Source organism: Crocodylus siamensis, chromosome 1, assembly GCF_052110815.1.
Source record: "Crocodylus siamensis isolate JL-2025a chromosome 1, ASM5211081v1, whole genome shotgun sequence".
NCBI lineage: Eukaryota > Metazoa > Chordata > Crocodylia > Crocodylidae > Crocodylus > Crocodylus siamensis.
Genome location: NC_143395.1, coordinates 14,445,658 through 14,467,070, shown reverse-complemented (window position 1 = coordinate 14,467,070; position 21,413 = coordinate 14,445,658). Strand labels below are relative to the sequence as shown.

Below are 21,413 nucleotides of genomic sequence, written 5' to 3'. Positions count from 1 at the left end.
CCCAGACAACAAGGAGCCAACACCCTGACCTGAACGCAGAGAGGCAAGACAGGAGACAGCAAAGAAGAGCCTGTGCAGACAGAGGTGAGGAGCAGAAGCTGATAAGGCGGGACTGGGGCAGGAGTATTAAGATAAAGGGAAGGCAGAGAGAAGCAAGAAAGTGTTAAGGAGGGATGGACCAAATTTAGGAAAAAAAACCCAGTATGCTATTATATCATTAAGTCTGTATCACACGGCACCTACAAGGGAACCAAACTAAGGTTGCATGAGAAATCTTAATTCGATCATTTCCTAATTTCTGAGTACTTGACTTTCCAAATTTAACATTCTTTTAATGTAATCTTTTTTGAAGGCATCCTTCAAATGCATGGCCTGGTTTCACCAACCATCAATATTCATCATCCCTTGAAGAAAACACTAACATCTGCTTTGTCTCAGTCAATATTTACATCTCAGTTCAAAAAACACTACGATTCATGTTGATAGACATCATATCCTAGTTACTATAACCCTAGTCAGAAGGCTGGGCAGCGAGGCACTTTTGCAACTAACAGATTCAGACAGGGATAATTTTTCTCAAGTGACAGTCTATTTCAGATGCTAAGGACGGATTTGCAGAAAGCAGGGGTCCTACAGAAAATGGAATTTAAAAGACAAAGGATAGGGGGAGGAGACACTGCTGGGAAAGCTGAAGGCAGCTGAATAGGTCAGGGGTGGCCAACTTGTGGCACATATACCACAAGTGACATGGGCAGTCTCCCAGCATAGCACACAGCGAAGAGACAGGCTGCACAGCAGCAGATAGGGCAGGGAGCAGAAAACCGAGCAGCAGATCAGTCAGAGGAAGGGGATGAGTGGCACTGGATTAGAGCTAATTTGTGGTACACTTGCCAAGAAGGTTGGAATAGGTCAATAAGGATATACAAGGCAGTTAACCCATTGAGAGACAGCATAGAGATTCACCTTATGGAGCACCTAAATCAAAAGATTCAACAACTTTTGTGAGCCAAGCTCATTTCATCAGATGCTCTGAAGGCTTATACATCTCTGATTTAGTTACTCTGTAAGGTACATCTCTACCCTGCCTTCTGCCTGACTTCAGAGTAACACAGCTAACTCTCCCTACTAAGGAGTTATAAAAGATAGTTCACATAATTGGATACAAAATCATAGTCCCTCTGAGACCGTACTTTACACAATCCAGTCTGTGACTGATTTCTTGTACAACCTCTCTATCCATGATAAAGTGCATTTAACTTTTACATTTTTAGCACATAAAAGGGATCTCTGTCTGTCATTACCCCCTCCCATCCCATTTGTGTTATTTATAGTAGCAATACTGACCTCCTGGCTCCTAGCAGTTAACAATCGGCTAGGATATGGGTCTGGGAGAAAGCCAAGGGCCCTCAGCATCTCCAGCTATGTCAATGCCTGCCAGAAATGCACCCCCTCTCCCCCCTACTATTCATTATCCCTTGATCCAATACTTTATTTAAGAGTCCATTTATTTTCTAAAATCTGTTTTCAGAGTCAGGGAATTCCAACATGTATGCTCAAGGCTGAAAATAACAGCAAAAATGTCAATCAGCTGTTAGTAAAGGCTTCCAGACTGCATGAACAGAAGGGATGTTATGAATGTTTCATTTGCATCTGTTTCTGAGTGTGCATTTAGTAAATGCAATGTTTGCAGAGTTCCAGCTAAACTGGTCTGTTCTGATCTATGTAGACTGCCATTCCATTGTCTTACATGCTATTTTTTCTCCTTTTACCTGAAGGCAGGTCCATGCTCAGGAACACATCTACAGCAAACAGGAGAAATAGTTACTTAAGTTGGATGTTACTTCTAGGCGTAAGAGAAGACAGTATAGTACAAACATTAGGTTCTTTTTTTGCAGGGTGCCTAGAAGACCTTACTTTAGAAAAAAAGAAAAGAAAGAAAAAGACCATCTGCAGCAGTGCCTTAGTGAAAAACTCTCCAATGTCCTTGATGATCTGGACACACTTGATCACTGGGACATCATGCATATCCACCAAGAAGGATATCCATGGAGGTATGCAAAGAGCTAAGCTTCTCCATAAAGAAACACCAGGACTGGTTCAATGACAGTGGCAGAAAAAGTCAAGCTCTCATTGACAGGAAAAGGAGACTTCAAAGCCAGGACGAATGGCATCAGCTTCAAACAGAAGCAAAGCATTTTACACCACATTAAAAACCAAGACCGAGAGAAAAATATGAGCATGAAAGAACAAGTGGTGGGAAGACAAAGTGAAAGAGATTCAAAGGTTTCCCAACAGCCACAACATGTGTCATTTTCTCCAGCAGAATAAAAGCTATATATGGGCCAAGCACGTAAGGAACCATCCCTCTGAGGTCCCAGGATGGAACACCGCTCTTCAAGGACAGCTCCGCTATCGTCACCGGTGGAAGGCGCACTTTCAAGAAGTCTGGAACCAAGATTCTTATGTTGACCACAAACCCACTGAAGCCATTCCACACCACCCCATTAACAGGCGATTTGTACTTTCACCCGTTAATGGGGTGTTGTGAAATGGCTTCACTGGTATTTTCTTCAACATCAGAATCCCAGTTGTGCAGCTCTTGAAAGATCTGCAAACTTACCAAAAAGGCCTGTTAAGCAAATGAAGAACAACAAAGCACGTGCTCATGACGGAATACCAGCTGAGATGTATAAGCACAGTGGATAAAAGCTGTCATAATTATGGTGTGTAGTTACTGAGAATCTGGAAACACAAACAGATTCACAGTGACTTGAGAGATGCTGGAATCATAACCATAGACAGATAAGACCACAGAAATTACCAAGGTACCGCACTCCTGCCCTCACCTGTATTCTCCTCAGTAGACTCATTTTCCTCACTGAAAAGATTCCACCCAAAGTCCCAATGTGGTTTCAGACCACTCAGATTCAACACACACAATCTTTGTGGCATTTCTTCTGCAGCTGTCCAGCAACAAACAACACTGATATCTTTACATGTCTTTCCCTGACCTGACTACAGCCTTTGCCCAATGAAAGATCCTGATGAGATCTGGATGTCCATCAAAATGTGTTAACATCAGATTGCTTCATAACAACATGACAGCAACTGGCCAAAGCAATGGCTTGGAAATGGACTCTTCACTAATAGAACTGGAGTCAAGCAAAAATGTGCAATTGTACCAACACTCTTTTCCAGCTGTATCACCGCTATTCTGTATCTCATTGCTGATAGGCTTCCATCTGGAGTCAGCATCCAGCATCACATAGACAGGAATCTGTTTAACATCAACTATTTATGTTCCGAGTCCAAAATAACCAACTCTTCCACTACTGACCTTCAACACACTGACAATTGTGTCATATGTGTCCACTCAGCTGAAGAGCTCCAAGTTGCTTTTAACTGCTTCTGTGAAGTACATTAAATACTTGGACTCAACATCAATCTCATAAAAACCAAGATACTTTACCAACCCACACCAAACCAGCCAGCTGTTCCTCTGCATATTACAATTAGAGGGCAGTCCTCAGAGAATGTTGAGCATTTCCCTTCTTTGGGTAGCCACGTCTTCCAAGAAGTAAACATAGATAATTATAGTCAACACTGGATAAAATCTGCTACTGCTACAATTTGGGAGACATCCAAAAGGTGCCTTTGATAATTATGAAATCATGACTTAAACAAAATTCTTGTTTGGTCGTAGTTATTTCTAACCTATTGTACAGGTGTAAAACTCGGATGGCATGGGAAACACCTGAAAGCCTTGAAATATCACTAGTGATGTCTTCTGAAGATGCTCCATATCATTCAGAAGGCCAGGAGAATGAATGCACAAGCATTCTGGCTCAGGCAAACACTACAAGCATTGGAACCATGTTTATATAGCACAAGCTTTGTTGAACAGGACATGTCCTGAGGATGCTTGACAAATCAGCTCCCAAATCAAATCCTATACTCCCAACTCACTTACGGTCACGTAAGTGGGCAAAATAAGAGATTTCTTATAGACCAGTCTGAAAGAAATATAATATTAAACACCAAGACCTGAGACACATGGGGTGCTGATGGATATGCACTCCCTGCTGCAACTCATGGCATTTTTCAGGAAGCGCCATGAATTACATGAATTACAGCAATTGCCCAGACCTGCAGACATTTGCTGTTCCCCTGCAGTTTTGATACTGTCTTCAGGATGGGGGGGGGAAGGAGAGGGAGTTTGGTCTGGGGTTTGCCCAGCCTGTGCTGAAGGGTCGGGTGGGTGGATTGGAGTTCCCTTTACTCAGGGTTCAGAGCGTCCTGCAACTGGGCACTTCTAAAGCACTCTGAAGCCATGCTCTTCTGTAAGGGCACAAGTGTAGAGTGCTTCTGGAGCCTGATCGCAAGACAAGCCATCACTTCCGATTGCCCTCAATCACTGAAACATCCCCACCGGCACCATGATGTATGATAAGGCATCAATCATAATGAGCAAGATGCCTCTTGCTATGGAGGTGGACAGGTGAGACAAAGCGAAAGAGTTGTGACCTGACATCACCAGGATCTAGTCCTTTCTCCCAGAACAGTTTGCCATGTCTTCAGTTGAATATGTGGATCACAAATTGGCCTCTTCAATTATCTCCAGACTCACCAATGACTTCCTATTTACTGGTAAACTCTCAGGCTTGTAGCAAGGGTTGACTATTTTATTATACATTAATAAATTTCTAACCAATTATACTCCAGAACAATCACAATTAGGTACCTGAACCTGAGAGGTAATGAGAAGCTTATCTGTTCAATCATTTTACTCGTGCAACAGATGCAAACATAAAGAAGCTGTTTTCATGCAAACCATAAAACAACAAGACTTTTTTTAACTTGCTTTTAGCATGTTTTCATGGTACTAAAGTTTAGTTAAAAAAAAAAAAACTACTTCGAAGTCAAACACATAATAAGCTTGCAAACTTGATAACAGGAGGGTCTTTTATTTCAGTACTGTGCAATTCCCTACAATTAGTATTCTCTCTTAAATATAAACTTTGCCAAGTTAAGCAAGTCAGAAACATCAGAACTGTTTCCAAATAATCAGTCACTACTGAATTCACTTGGATACTTAAACTGATATGCTACATTTGATCACTCTAAGTCGAATCCTGCCTCCACTAATGCCAACTGCAAAAGTCTCATTAACTTCAGCTGTCCCTAAAATTTGAAAATACAAGCCATACTAAATATGATTAAAAATAAAATATAGAATTTTTAAACCATTATCCCTAAAGTAAGAATATTTTATTTTAAAGATTTACTGACAAGTTCTTCCCCTCTTCTAACCATTTGACTGGAACACATGCAAGGCTGACAAGTCAATGTTATGGTTACAAAAAAAAAAAAAACCCAAGGAAGAGAAGCAGTCAGGAGAATTAGACAAGACAATCCTTGGGCAGATGCAACATAAACCTCATGCTGAAAGGAAATAATAAAATGCAGTCAAACATTTTCAAATATAGCTGCACACAGCACCATTTGTAACAGAGACAGTGCCAGTATTTGGAAACTAGAAAAAAGTACGATTGTGCAATTAATACACAAAACTAAGTAGAGGGATTTTGAAGTAGAGGCAAGTATAGTACCCAAATTCCCTGTGCAATTTACCAAGTAATTTTTTTCATGTTTAAATATAACTTACCAGCATTCCTCTAATTAAAGTGTAGTCTTTTTTAAAAAAAAACTTACCAGGAATAATCAGAAATAAGAGCCTGGGGAGATCTGTACTTTCACCATTCAAGAGGTCTCTCCAGGGCCCACACTTCAGGACCTGAGTAGCAGCTCCACAACAGTATATGAATTCTTCATGCAGAGGAATCTGGTCTTCGGAGACCGCTCTCATGCTTGCTGCTAAACAGAATAAAGATATTGTTACAACTGAACAGTCAGTATCAATGTATAATCAGCACCCTTACATTATGCACTCCATCATTAAAGCATAATTAACTGAAGAAACATAGTTCCTATTTCCTTTGGTGAATTTAACAGAGGTCTGATTCAGTAGGTGATACTTTACATCCACTAACTCAGGATGTTGGGTGGCATATGTTCTAGGGCTTGACAGAAGTATATGTGGGTGTATCAGGCCAAATCATTCCCCCTACTAGGCTTCTTGCATAAAATCTTGTCCTCATCCTGGGAAGGGGACTTGACAAAGGCAAAAACCCCAGCATTACATATTCACAATGTGCATACTCAGTCCAATAATGAAAACAAAATATTTCCAATGAAGTAGGATACTCCTGTTCCTCTGCTTTAACAGGACACTTAATTGCATACTACATTTTCAACACAATAAATACAAGCGATGCACGTAGGTACACGCCTACATGCCACCAGACCTTTTTGAAGGGTGCCACGAAGTGTGAGGAGATGAGAGGTGTTAAGAGATGAGCAGATAAATTAAGCACTTAAACACAGGCTCAGACTTGTCTCTGCCTGGACAGTCCCCCACTCTCACTGCGAGGCCCCTCTGCAAGGGGGCAAGCACCACACTTTATAAATTAGTTTTTGTAATTGGGCACTCAATTCACAAGAGTTATGGAAGGGGACCTCAAGCCCAAAAGGGTTTGACTTAGCCATGCCTTAGCCACTGAATGCTAATGTCTCTCAATCCTTGTGTTCTCACCGCTTTAAGTTGTCCCAGAATATTTATAAGATTGAAGAAAATGTCTGTTATCTAGAGCTATAAAGACTTCAGCAAATTGTATATGTGCATCTTTCATTCTTTCAATTTAAAACTGAATATCAATGTTTTCTGAAATCATAGTCTAAATACATTATTTAAGTTATTACATAGTATTACAGATATACGGAAGGAAAAAAAGCCACACAAAACACATTCGAGTGACATCTTTAACTCAGAGACTGTTGCTTGTCCCCTTCCATTCATCATGTTCATGACAAGCAACATATTTAGACACTGCTAACGTCCAACTGGATGTCACATGTGTTGGTAGGACCCATTTTTCCCCTCCCCTTCTATACCTTCCTAAGCATCATAATGTTAGGCAAAAAGCGTGCATGTACATCTGCTAGCTAGTTATGAATTAAAATGTCATCACGATAAACTATGAGATAGCCTTGAGCATTTGCCAAATGAATCATTTATCAAACGGTAGCAGGTGCATTTTTCAAACTAAGACTTGGCAAGTCATAATCCTGACCTTGTTTTTTTTTTAATATCATTACATGCAAGCGATCCTTACATCATCACTTAGGGCTAGATCTAATAAGAGACTTAGGTACCTACATGTTAGGTGCTGCAACTCCTAACTCCTAAGTGGAAAGTTGCGTGCCTATGTTTCATATAGAATAAATGGAGAGAGTTAAGTGCCTCCAAAGGACAACTGAAAAAAAGAAAGCTAGACACTGAGTAAGAATCCACTTAAATGGATCCACCTAAGACTCCAATAGGAAATGTTCAGGAGTCTTCTAAACTCCCATCCCTTTTGCCCCACAATCACTTGGATGCAAGGCTTAACCTAACGTAAACACTTAGAGAATTATGAATTAAGAAGAAATTGCAAAGTTTTCACTACAAATAATGTATGGATCGCATTAAGCCTCTTTGACACTAAACACTTCAATAAATTCATTTTTTAAATGAAGTGATGCTCAATTCACAAGTTAGAGAAGATCCCCATTGAGAACCACTGGCTTAAACTGCACTTGTGATGCCATTCAGGCATAGAGGATCTCCAGTGAGTATTTCATGTGTAACAGATAAAGGAAGGTGCTCACTGATACCGAACATAGCCAAGATAGTAGAATGATATATAAACAGCAAGAGCTAGAGGCTTTGCAAAGGAATTATAGCATAGTCTGGAGGTTTCTCAGAAAGAGAAGCCTGAAAAATGACCTGTAGTCAAAAGATTAAAATATTTGTAGGAGAAATCTACTCTGATCTGAGCACACTTGGATTGATGAGGTGATCCGCAGTTTGAATAAAATAGGCCACAAAGTTTTCCAGGAACAAGGAGAAACCAGAAAACTTATGGTCAACTTGAAACTTGATAAGGAAGATGAGCTGTAGTAAGGGTTTAAGGAGCTAAACTGTCAGCTCAGAAGGAAATCAAAAGGAGCCCAGACCACAGTGAAAATCAGGTGCACTGAACCAACCAGAGAATTTAGGCAAAACTGAACATTTATAACAGTTTTCTAACCCATTTGTAATCCAGAGGCCCAGGACAGCTACTCCAGCTCAAATAAGGGTCACTATGTCTAAGGAACACACACCACAACAAAACTGCAATGGACCAATTTACAGATGCCCAGCTGGACCTCCAGATCAAGACGAGCCAAGACCAAAGAGAGAGCTAAGTCTTTTAAGAGAACATAGCAAAGATTGCTCGGACCTGTAGGGGGGCTATCAGGAAAGCTAAGGCAGACATAGAGCTAGGACTAGCATCCCAGATCAAAGATAATAAAAAGTCCTTTTTCAATTATATAGGGAGGATGAAGAAAGCACCAGGAAACGTGGGCCCCCTGCAAGATACTCTGGACAATCTGGTGGTTGCGCCAGAGGAGAAAGCAGACCTCTTTAACCAATTCTTCACCTCCATTTTCTTGTGTAGGGACCGGGACTTCCCCACCGTGATGCAAGACAGACTCGAGGGGAATGCCTCCAGACCTCAGGCTGGGGAGGACCACGTTAGAGAGCTTCTGGAGGGGCCGGATGTGTTCAAATCAGCGGGTCCAGATGCTCTCCACCCCAGGGTGTTGAGGGGGCTAGCAGGGGTTATTGCAGGGCCCTTGGCAAGACTTTACGAGCACTCGTGGTGCTCGGGCCAGGTGCCAGATGATTGGAAGATAGCCAACATGGTCCCCATCTTTAAAAAAGGGAGAAGGGAAGACCCAAGCAACTATAGGCCCATCAGTCTTAACCTCAATCCTAGGAAAACTCTTTGAGAAGATCATCAAGGAGCACATCTGCAATGGGCTGGCTTCAGGGATGATGCTCAAGGGCAACCAGCATGGTTTCATTAGGTGCAGGTCCTGTCAGACCAACCTGATTGCCTTTTATGATCAGGTCACAAAAGCCTTGGATGCAGGTGTCACTGTGGACATAGTCTTTCTGGACTTCAGCAAGGCCTTTGACACCTTCTCCCACCCCATCCTCATTAAAAAACTAGGCGACTGTGGTGGCATTGATGCCTACACAGTCAGACAGATGGCAGATTGGCTGAAGGGTCGTACTCAGAGGGTGGTGGTGGACGGGTCATATTCGACCTGGGGGGAAGTGGGCAGTGGAGTTCCCCAGGGCTCGGTCCTTGGGCCAACGCTGTTCAATTTCTTTATCAGTGATTTGGATGATGGGGTGAAAAGCAACCTGCTTAAATTTGCTGATGATACCAAAATTTGGGGTGGGGTGAGGTGAGCACGCTAGTAGGGAGGGAAAGACTGCAGCAAGACCTGGATAGGTTACAGGGGTGGGCTAGCAAAAACAGGATGTGTTTCAATACTGGCAAGTGCAGGGTGCTGCACTTAGGCAGTAGAAACCAGCAGCACACTTATAGAATGGGAAACTCCCTTCTTGAGAGCATGGAGGCAGAAAGGGATCTTGAAGTCATTACTGACTCCAAGATGAACGTGGGCTGACAATACGAGGTCACGGTTGGCAGGGCTAGCTGGACCTTGTCATGCATCCACAGGTGCATCTCAAGTAGGGCCAAGGACGTGATTCCTCCCCCTCCAAGCAACACTGGTCAGGCTGCAGCTAGAGTGTTGGGTCCAGTTCTGGGCGACCTACTTCAGGAGGGATGTGGACAACATTGAGAGGGTCCAGAGGGCCACCGGCATGATCCGGGGACAACAGGGCAGACCCTACAATGAGAGATTGCGGGACTTGAACCTGCTCAGCCTTCACAAGAAAAGGCTGAGGGGGGACCTGGTGACCATCTATAAACTCACTGGGGGGGACCAGTAGGCTTTGGGGGAGACCTTGTTTCCCCAGCGCCCCCTGGCATAACAAGGAATAACCGCCACAAGTTATTAGAGAGTAGGTTTAGATTAGACATCCGTAAGTACTACTTCACAGTCAGGGCGGCTAGGAGCTGGAACCAACTTCCAAGGGAAGTGGTGCTGGCTCCCACCCTGGGGGTCTTTAAGAGGAGGCTTGATGCCTACCTGGCTGGAGTCAGTTGAGCCCAGTTTTTCTCCTGCCCAGGCGGGGGGTCAGATTTGAAGATCTACAAGGTCCCTTCTGACCCAACTTCTATGAAGATCAGGCCCACCATTTCCATTTTAGTCTAGTTATGAAATAGCAATGATTCTGATATCATGTTGGTTAAGTTCTAAGTAACAAATTCTTCCCAGATGAGTTACATGCATCTGAAAAGGCACCGAGGAGACAGGATTTCAACATGGCTGTTCCACAAAATTGGGAATATAGGTATAGAAACTAAGGCTAGAGAATGACTGAGTTCTCCACTCAAACAAAATGGGTAGTCTGTGGCCCCTTGTTCATGTTATCTTACATATTAATATGTTAATCATGGTATAAATGTGTACCTGCATCCTATTTAAGGTGCCATTAACTGGAATAAGAACGATAAAATGTTCCATACATAATGGAAAACATTTTTTAAGGCACCATAAAAACCAGCCATAAAGTTAACAGTGAAGCCAGGGCTGACAATCAGCTGACTGTCAAACCCAGTCGCAGGCTGCTCCTGCCTTGGTCACTGACCAATACCTTCTCAAAGTGTCTTTTTTCTTTCAAGGGAAGGAGAAGGAGGGGAATGAAAGGTATTGTTCTAGGTTTGATTAAACCTCACGGAAAGCAAAGGCATACTCAAAATAAGAACTGGGAACAGTTTAAACCCCTGGAAACAGCTAAACCAAAGCTTTGTATTGAAATCAGGACAGGAACAGAGCTTGTAACTGAAACTGTGAGTGAGTGCAAAGTCTCTTGCTGCTTGTTGTTTGATTCCTGCTGTGATTGGGGGGGGGGGAAAGGCTCTTTACATGTTGTGTAAATACTTGAGACTGAAACAAAGAAATACCCACTTCCACTCCCAATTTCTTTTTCCACCTGGAACAATCTCTAAAGGATCCTAAATTATTCTGGATAATGATTTGGGTCAAAAGGGCTAATACTGGCACCATCTTACTACAATCAAAACAAGACGAAGTAGGTCAGAAAAGAACAAGCATATGCTGAAAATTATGATGAATTATGTACAACTCATTTTGTCTGTGGGATATGTCAAACCCGCTTTCAACAACACACCCACTCTACTTTAATAACTCCCTTCTGCCACCCAGGATCCACGTAGCCACATTTGACCTCAAACCACCAGCTGGTATATTCCTTCCATTTACCGAGTCCATCCTATTTCCTTCCCAGCCTCCATACATATCAGAATTGCTCAATTTAAATCAGCAATTTTCAGCCAGGGTGCCATCAGATCTTTTTAAGAATGCCGCTCAATATTAGGTGTGAAAACACCTACAGAGGACTAAACCCAGGAATTTCAAAAAGGAATCCATAGTGTAAAAACCATTTCTCAGCTGCTGTGGCCCAAGTTCTTCCCAGCACAAGAACTGCTGTATTATTTTTCTGTAGCCAAGAAAGGAGTGAAAGCTAAGAGCTGACATTTTTGGAGTCTGAGAACTACTGATCCAAATATTGAAAGCTAAACGTGTAGGGGAGGACAGGGAGGAAAAGGGAATACTTGAGTATCACCGCTGGAAGCACTGCACACAACACAGGGAAAATCCGTGACAAAAAGCAGGGGAAACAGGCATGCTGGGAAAGTGGGAGCTTTAAAGAAGCAACATGGTTAACACAAACGGGTTGGAGATGAGAGCTCCTATGTATTACTACGATACAAAAAAATCATAAGGTAATGATGAAAACAGAGAGGGAGATGCTTGATAGGAATGGAGTGGATGTAATAGGACCTAAAGGAAGTGGCCTGTACGCAGATGATCCACAAAAGAGGTACAAAGGGAGACTGGAGCTGAGCAAGCAGACAGGAGCAGGAAGTTTTTAGCATCTCTCTCTCAGGGCATCGATGCTAAAAGGGTTGACCAGAACTCTGAGGAGCCTTTAAAACGTCTTGGTGCACAGCCTCTCCACTCCCACGTAACAGCATTTGAGGAACCATAGGCCAGAACCTGTTCCAGCCACCAAACCAGACTCAGGACACTTTACGCCGAGCTGTACAAATGTTGATCAGTGCGAGTGCCAGCAGGGGAGTCTGGACCCAATGATCTGCGAGGTCTCTTCTAGTTCTAACAATTATGAATTTAACCTGAGTTTGGAGTAATGACTATATAACAGCAGAGGCCGGGAGCGCTGAAAGGTAAGAAGTCCCCTCCCTCCCTTTCTGGGCTTCCCCCCTGCCCCCGCCCCTGCTCTCTGGGGCTCTCTCGGTTCTCTCCTAATCCCACTTGTGGCTGCCTGCGTTGTCTGTCCCAGGGGAGCAGGCAGGCAGGAAAGGGTTAACCTGCCTGTCCAGCTGCCCTCACCACCACTGCTGCACTTTGGGCCAGACTCAGTGGGGGAGTTGGGTGGGAGCAGTGAGCCCCATCAGAAACAATTCTGCCCTGGAATGGTGCAACTCTGTGACATACTTCAGCAATACTTAAAACTAGTTTCAGGTGTTAACCTGGAGACAGTCAAGTATTAAGAGCTCCAGGAATGTAACAAGGCCCTTATGCACCTAAATCTGATCCTATTCCACTCTGCCTGAATACCTGAGAAGGCTGTTATTACTGGAAGCAGGTAGGTCCTCCTCCTCCTTGCTTTTTTTGTGATCAGTCTTAAGGGTCAGATGATGGTGTGAATGGTTGTTCACTTTCAGGGACTCAAACAGGGTGAAACAGAATCACGTTAGGCACCTGAACTCCCAACACGCAGTGGAACAGAATCTGGCCCATGCTCCCTCTATGCCAGGGACACACTGAAGAGACTTTTAGGCATCAGTATCTTGACAACAAACACTGGGTCCTCCTCCTGCTGGAAGTCCCTTGCAAGGCTCTGACTATCCAAGCTCAGTCCCCAGCTTACACACCTAAAGTCTCTTCATCCTAGGTCCAAATGACGCAGTCACCATGATAGGATGGTTACACTTCCAGGCAGCACCTGTGTTTTGGTAATGCTTTTTCTGTGCTGGATTAACAATGAAAGTTTCTAGCAAAGACTTTTGCTTTAAGGAGATGATATACAAATGAAGTAACAATCAATGAATACAGAGAAGATCAGAATGCAAAAGACAAGTGACAGAAAAGAGAGGTGGTTGCAAAGAGAAGCAACAGCAGCAGATGCTAAAGAGAGAACAACCATTTTGCTTAAACATTATTCTTGTGTCATGTCTCAACCTTGCCTTTCTTCAGCAATTATCCTTCTGCAGCCAAACCATTTGCTTCCAACTCAGGAAAATCCCCCGCTGACAATGAATACTGAGAAGTGCTGCAGTATATGACCCACATCCGCACCACCTTCTTCCCTTCCCTTCTCCATTTCAGCTTTCCCTGTCTCTCACTATTTGTTCTACTTCCTCCTGGTCTAGACCCAGGCACTAACTTACATCTTTACTCTTTATGCTGACACTTCATTTTGATGATTCCCATGCAATATACAAACTTCAAATTAAAACTGTGCCATCAGAACCACAACTGATTAAATTCAGGTCAGGCAACTGAATACTTTTTTGTCTTTTCAGTCCCAGGCCGTGCACATAATATGGTAAACTCCTATAAAGTATGGATAAACAAGCATGCTAACCTACACCTTACAAACCTGCCCCTAAGGTAAGGCAAGTACAATGCAGAATGCTTCCAGAATCAAGATACACCCATATTTATGAAACCAAATGGGAAGAAACCTGCTAGACAGGAAGGCTATAATTCATCTTAGGAGAAGGCTGAGAAAAAAGGATCCATGAGCTCTATTACTGACAAGCCTTTAGTTGGGTAATAATATGTGCAACCCTGCGTAATGTTTGGTCACTGTACTGGCTTTACTTTATATTCCCACTGTAAAGATCTTTAGTGTTATAGTTCATCAAGTTGAATGAACTTGTGAACAGCTCCTACCATCCTAACAAAGCTCTGTAAGAAAGCTATGCTAATTCATTATTGAAGTTACCACCATTCTCGGGTAGTATTTGAACTCACACAGGACCTTTTCATTGTCAGAAATTAGAAGCTGTAGGAGATGAACAAGGTACTAATTTAAGCCCAGACCAAGGTCTGGGCCTCCTTGATCCAATCAGAGCCCCACTTGAAGTCAGGGCAGCCCCCTTGCACCCTGGGGGGCGGTTAATGTCTCAGTTGCCTGACATACATCCAGCCTTCACTTTACAAAGGCAAACAGCTTTTGCTGCTGGATGAAGATCTGCCTCATCCGATGCTTTATGGGTTTAACACGAACGCTACCAGGAGCAAACCAAATAAGTACCTTAAAGCATCCCCATCATTTTAGTCTGCTTGGCAAGTTTCATCCCCGGGCCAGAGTCGCAGCAGAAGGGGCAGGAAGCAGAAGACACAGCAGCAAGTCTCGCAAGGAGCACAGGGCAGAGAGCAGAAAGCAGAGCAGCAGATCTCACAGCACAAGGCAGGGAGCAGAAAGCAGAGCAATAGCTCCAGTAAGGAGCACACGGTCAGGAAGAAGCAAGTAGAACAGGCAGGGAGCACAAAGCAGAGCAGCACATCAGGCAGAGAAGAGAAGGCACAGATGAGCCAGGGAATTAGAGAAAAGAGCAGGAAGTGGAGCAGCAGACCAGGCAGAAACCAAAGCACTAGCTGTAGTAAGGAGCAGAAAGCAGAGCAGTAGATCAGACAGGACGCCCCGGGCAGGGAGCACACAACAGAGCAGTAGCTGCGATAGGGAGCAGAAAGCTCTGGCAGGGAGCAGGAAGCAGAGCAGCAGACCGGGTGGGGCGCTGGTCCAGGAAGCAGGAGGCGGAGCGACAGCCCAGGGGCGGACACGTGACGCGCGGCCCGGCGCCAACGGCCGCTCTGACCCCGCCCCCCCAAGCCCGCGGCCGCGCACGCACCTTCCCCCGGCGGCGGCTCGGCAGCGCCCAGCATCCCCCCACGAGCCCACGGCGCACCGGGGGCCAGACCGGGCGGAAGCAGCCGGCGGAAGGAGGGCGCGTCCCGGCTTCTTCCGCCCGGCCTCGGGTGCTGCGCCCGGCCCCGCCCCTCTCGCGGGCGGGGTCCTTCCCCGCCCGCCTGCGCCTCCCCCCGCGCATGCGCCAAGTGTGCCGGGTGGCTCCTTGTGCTGGGGTTGCCCCGGGAGACGCAGGGCCCGCCCCCTACGTGCAGCAGGGACTTGGCATGTGCTTCAGTTAATTTAATTTAAGCGCTTCTTGGGTCACAGTCAAAAAATTAAAAATAAAAGAGAGTAGATGGGAGGTAGCATCTTGCCCCATAGATGAGAAGCCTACAGTGGCAGGAAAACATGTTAGAAACTATTTAGAGAAGCCGGGTGTGTACAAGTCCAGGGTGCACCATGGGAGGGACTAGAAGGGGTGGACTCCCTGGGTCCCTGGCTCCCCATCGGGGAAGACCAAAATGCCCGGGATTCCTCCCAGCTCCCAGGGCAGTAAGCGTCCTTGCAGCCTCCTTGTTATGAGCTTGTGACCTTGCTCCCTTCCTTTATTTTCTTAGAATTTGTCCCAAGAAATTAGTTGCTGCGTCTTTAGGGGCCCCCACACTTCCTCAGTGGGTCTTCACTCTTGGCGCAGCTAAAAGCTCCCCACTACCCTTCTCCAGTCCTTTGCTTGAGCTCTTTGTATAATAATAAAAGAGAAAGGACACAATCATTACCTGGGGCAGCAGCAGTCACTTGAGAGCTAAAATGAGCCCTGATCCTTGTACCAAGGGGTGTTTCGGAGTGACAGGCGACACCGGCTGCCATGCCTGTTCCTGGAAGCCACGTCAAGGTGACTGGCACCATCGGAGCTTCGTTTAGCCAAGATTTATCTGAACATTCAAAGGGCACGTTGGCCTCTGACTATCAGAGATCAAAGTGCCATCTTTTATGGCCCTGACTGACCCATCCTGTTTGAAAGCCAAAAGCAAGTTTCATTGCTATGTATTGAAATGATAAGCATAAGTATTACTGCTTCACTCACCCACCACACACTTTTTCCCCGCTCCCCCTGACCTCCAGCCTGTCCAAAACTGGGTTGCATGTCTTAAGTAGGGAAGCTGATTTTCTGCCTAGAATAGAAGTACCCTGCTTTAATTTCTGCTCCACCAGGCAGCACCAGCAGGACTTCTGTTCAGGCAGTTGAATCAGTTGATTGAATTGTCTTTTTGACCATTGCTATATGTGTATGTTGTACATATTGTTATTGTTATTATTGTATTGTACTATACATGGCTATATTCATACTTTCACAGTATAAGTAATTACTATATTTTCTTGTAAAACACCAAATAAGACCTGCACCTTGCTTTTGGAAAGGCAGAATGAAGAAAAAAAGATCTTTTCAGAGTTATGGCTGCATACAGTACGGACGCAGCCTAATCTTCACTCACCCTCCCTTTCCTGTTTAGGAAAAAGCTACAATTTTAACCCTTTTCAGAACTGAGCTGTCAGCAGCTCTTAGCTGCTCAGCCAGAAGCTGACACTCTAGATACTGCTGAGGACTGGATGCCAGAGCAAATTTAGGATTTTGGAAAGAGCACAAAACAGGCTACAAGCTATAAAATAGGAGAAGAGAGACTAGCAATAGATAAATGGCAAACTCTTTAACAGAATCCTGAAGAAAGGACAGTTTGATTAGTGGAACATCAAGCCCATTAAGAAGGTCATTAACACCTGCCTAGTGAAGAACAGTTAACAGAAACCAGGTAGATTATAATGAGCAATGAAGTCAGTTGATTCCCTCAGTGCTGTCTGCATGGACATGCCACTGCTACTATTTGGGGCAGAAAATCAGTTTCCCTGATTAAGACATGCACTTAATCTATACTGTAAGGAGAGTAGCACCTACTGATCTTAAAAACCTGCTGGATCTGTCATACAGAAAGTTGTAAACAAATGTAAAACAATTAAATAAATAAAAGACACCACTCCAGAGTTCACAGTCTAATGGCAGGAGGTAACAGATGAATGGAGCAGACATATAGGGAGGAATGGGAAAATGACATACTTTTTACATATTAGGCCTTTGTCTCTGCTTACCACCTGCCTTGTCATTGAGTAACATCTTTTAGTTTTCTAGAGGGCAGAAAGAGTCCTATAACTGTTTCTCAAGACTGACTTATTAATTTCCTTCAGAAAGGTAAAAATCCTTTTTCTCCTTAGATATGTCTATTTTATTGTTTACTGTTTATTGACTAAACCCAAATCAACCCATGCTGTCAGATGCATACACCTAGATCTCCCTACCAAATACATACACCTAGATGGGAGTTGCTTATACATCTACAAGGCCTGAATTCTGCCCTCGGACTGTTTATTATTTATAAACATTATAAAAAGTACACTATTTATAATTTATGCTTATTTTGTTTATATATAATGCTTATTTATAATCTTTGCAGTTTCTCAAATGTTATGGGAAAAACAGACTAATTAGGTAAATAAATACATAATTTCCCCCCTCCCCATCCATTTCCTTTTATAAAATCTATACGTTTATTAAGAGAGTGCCATCATACATACAAATAAGCATACCATGACAATAAGACTCCAAAAAGTATTTTTCAGTATATACAGATTACCTGTAAACAAAAAGAAGTTTGTATGCTTTAACATTTGGTAAGAAACATATGCACAATTCATCTACAATATTAAACTTTCTTCCTTCCTTGATGCTTTCAGTACAATGAAACACGTTTCCAGTCTATCTCATATAAATAAATATATTATGTGAACAGGGACAGAGAGAAGGTTGATACAAAAAGAGTAACTCAGGCATAAGATACAAGAATTCTCTGATTCTTGTGCAATTTAAATATTAGCCTTAATGGTACTTTAAGATCAGTTTTGTCCCCCTCTCTTTTGGATACAGTTTACATGCAAAACTCTATTAGTGTGGGTTTTAGTTGTGCTATTAATCCTAGTTTTACAATGATGATAAATAACACCTGTTAGAAAACATTTATAAAATCTATTTGGAATTGCTCATCTGCCCATACGGTTGTTAACAATTAAACACTATCAGCTTAATCAATTAAAAATATTAAAAGTAGTGTTACTTCCCCTTCCCCTGAGTCCTCTTGCCAATTTTTGTGTGTTTACAATCATATTTTCCTATTAAAAATATATCCAAGATTGTCCTGTGAAAAACCCACACATGGTGGGTTTGGCTGCGTGGAAAAGGATGAAGCTGAGTAAAAGGTCTAGTTCCAGCTTTGAAGGGAATTAGCCATGTACCTAGCAGTAAGAAAATAGGTTATATCTTTGCATAATTAGGATCCTAATTTTATAGTTGTTTATAAATATTTATAAATAATGTAAGCATTCATGTACTACACAAGCTTTGTTCTGGCGAGCTGAACAGTACTTTCACACCATATGGCTGAGTTTTTGTGTTTAATGGGGAATCAGAATGCATTTATAAAAGTCACTGGGAATTGTAGAAACCCTTTAAGAATACAGCATTAATCAAACATTTCTTTCAAAACAGATGGAAATATCTAAAATGGGGAATTATGAATTAGAATATTGTCTCAAAAGTTATTGGAAAAATTAAAAAATGTGTTGCCTCATAATTTCCAGAACAATAATTCTGATGTTCCCAGTGGTAAAATAGACAGGGATTTCATGGACTAATATTCTTCCCAAAACTAAACTGGCTTTTCAGAAATCTTAAAAAGAAAAGAAAACATTAAGTGGGAAAGACCTATTATTCCACAGTGTTGTAAAAACTGGATTTGACACAGTGGTGATTCCTTTTCCCTGCACAGTAGCAGTCAATGAAGACACTTCAGTATATTTTTTTAAATGAGTGAGTTTTTGTGATAGAAGTGACAGCAATGATATGTTAGTATGTTTTGCTATGGTTTCATGAAGTTAAAAAGTTAATAACAGGGATTTAAAAATGAAAGGTAATTGAGTTTGTAATTGGACATAATATTGCATAATATCATTTCCAGTGGCTTGTTATTTTCAAATATTCAAGGCTACAATGTAACAACCACGTTAAACACCTGCATAACTTTAAGCATATGAGTAGTCCTAGTGAAACCAATGGCCCTGATTCTGCAAACACATGCATGCTTAAATACTTTTTGAGAATGGGCTGACTAAAATAAATGGGAATACATGTGCTTAAGTTAATTCCACATTTAAGTGCTTGTTGGGTCACAGTCAAACAATTTTTTCTCCTTTATTCCGCAGTGGTGAGGCCACAACTGGAGTACTGTGTCCAGTTTTGGGTCCCTCACTACAGAAAGGATGCAAACCAATTGGACACGGTCCAGCGGAGGGCAAAAAGTGGTTAGGGGGATAGGGTACATGATGTCTGAGGAGAGACTGAGGGAACTGGTCTTATTTAGTTTGGAGAAGATTTAATAGCAGCTTTCAACCCCCTGCAGGGGGGGTTCCAAAGAGGATGGAGCTGGACTGTTCTCAGAGGTGGCAGATAACAGAACAAAGGAGCAATGGTCTCAAGTTTCAGCAGGGGAAATTTGGATTCGATGTTAGGAAGAATTTTATCACTAGGAGAGTAGTAAAGCCCTGGAACAGGTTACGCAGAGAGGTTGTAGAATCTCCATCCTTGGAGATTTTTAAGACCCAGCTAGACAAAGCTTTGGCTGGGATGATCTCATTGGGGATGGCCCTGCTTTGAGCAGGGGGTTGGACTAGATGACCTCCTGAGGTCTCTTCCAACCCTAAGTTTCTATGATTCTAAAGACCTATTCACCATATTGAAAGAAAAAAACTGATTATATGAAAACATAGTGCAGATCTTTAAAGGGCCCGATCCTGCTTGCTGAGCATTTTGCATGACTTCACTGCGATCAGGCCTCGGGTATGAACATTTTATGTGCTTTGATACCAAAGAAGCATTGAGAAACATTAGTGTCCAAATGAACATATCTTGAATGTTTTTTCTGGCAGCAAACCACAGGCATGGTGGCATACAGAAAAGCTTTAGAAGTTTGTTGGTAGTATCTCAAAGCACCAAATAAATCTACAGAAGATGGGTTCTGCTGGCCAGGGCCCTGGGGGCCAAAGGCTGTGTGTTTGTAGTTTAGTAATGTAAATAATGCAATAATTGCTATGACCTATATACTTAATTCTATTTTCATACTTCAATTTTAAATATTTAATCCAAAGAAAGCACAATTAGTGTCCAAGCAAAATATAAAATACCCTTTACATGTCAACAATTACATGACAGAAACTCTGTCTAGGAACAGATGGCAGTGTCTTTGTTAATCTTGCCCCATGGATGAGTGGAAATAAGTTTTAATACAGCGTAGACAGGAAAAGAAGTGCACATACATGGAGAGCAACTGGAAAAATAAGCTAGAACCAAGTAAATGCATGAAAAAATAACTGGTACACCTTACTGAAGAGATAATATTTAGCTGTTCTTTAAAAACACCAGTGGATGCTTTGAAAATTTAAAATGTATTTGAAGATTACTTTTATTGAACTGGAACAGCTCGCACATTAACTGCTTTGTATTTAATAGCTGAAACTGCAAAATGAAATAAAACACTGCCATACTGAATTTGTTGAAGGCAAGTTCAGTTACAGACAGGTTTGAGAACTAGCCAAATAACAACTTATTTTCTTCTATGACTCAAGAGTGTTTTATGAACCTGAACAATGAAGACCACAATGTGAGAGCAAAGCCATAAAATATGTAGGCGTGATGACAAAGGTATTCCTTAAAAGCCAGAATTCTCCTTAGAGACAGTCCGATTTTCCAAAGCAGTGCAGGTTGGAGCTTAGGTGGTGAAATTCATTCCAGGCAGAGGCTCAGGACAAGACCTGAACCCTTCTTAGGTCCCATTGGGAATAACTGAACCTCTGTGCTAGAGTAAATGTCAAACCAGGGAGGTAAGGTTGTTACAGTAACCCTGTGCCTGGAAACAGGAAGGACAAATTCCAGCAAACAAACACAGGATCATGTTTAGAGACAGGTTGAGATAACAAAATTCTAGAAGAATTAGAAATGTTCTGAACATCTTTTTTCTCATAATCACTAATATTGACATGGTCAATATGCAGCATATACTGCTGTAAGGAAGCTTTGATTCAGATTTCTCTTTTTTTGTTTCATTCACTTTTAAAATACAGGTAATTACTATTTGCATCTATATACATATTGCATTAGCCTAGCCTAGTTTAGGGCCTTGTGTATATATGGGAAACTTGTGTCATGTGGTAAGAATGCAAAAATTGCTTTGACTTGTATTCATCATTTTCATAAATGGCATCTTTAAGTATGAATAAGGCACAA

At 42.5% G+C, this 21,413-nt stretch overlaps 1 protein-coding gene across 4 annotated transcripts in view; it reads right to left on the bottom strand.

Annotated features, from left to right (window-relative positions):
* LDAH (lipid droplet associated hydrolase) overlaps positions 1-15,191 on the bottom strand; it is a 219,391-nt gene extending 204,200 nt beyond the window's left edge. The window contains exons 1-2 of one of the 4 annotated variants that reach the window (XM_090031597.1): positions 15,033-15,191; positions 5,713-5,874 (exon numbers count right to left, since the gene is read on the bottom strand). In XM_090031597.1, coding sequence (XP_089887723.1) covers positions 5,713-5,874; positions 15,033-15,066 — 196 coding nt within the window. In that variant the 5' untranslated portion in view covers positions 15,067-15,191. Of the gene's footprint in view, positions 1-5,712; positions 5,875-14,434; positions 14,940-15,032 lie in introns of those variants that run through there. The other 3 variants (XM_090031603.1, XM_090031614.1, XM_090031609.1) reach the window with 3 other exon arrangements.
* Between the last annotated feature and the right edge of the window lie 6,222 nt (positions 15,192-21,413).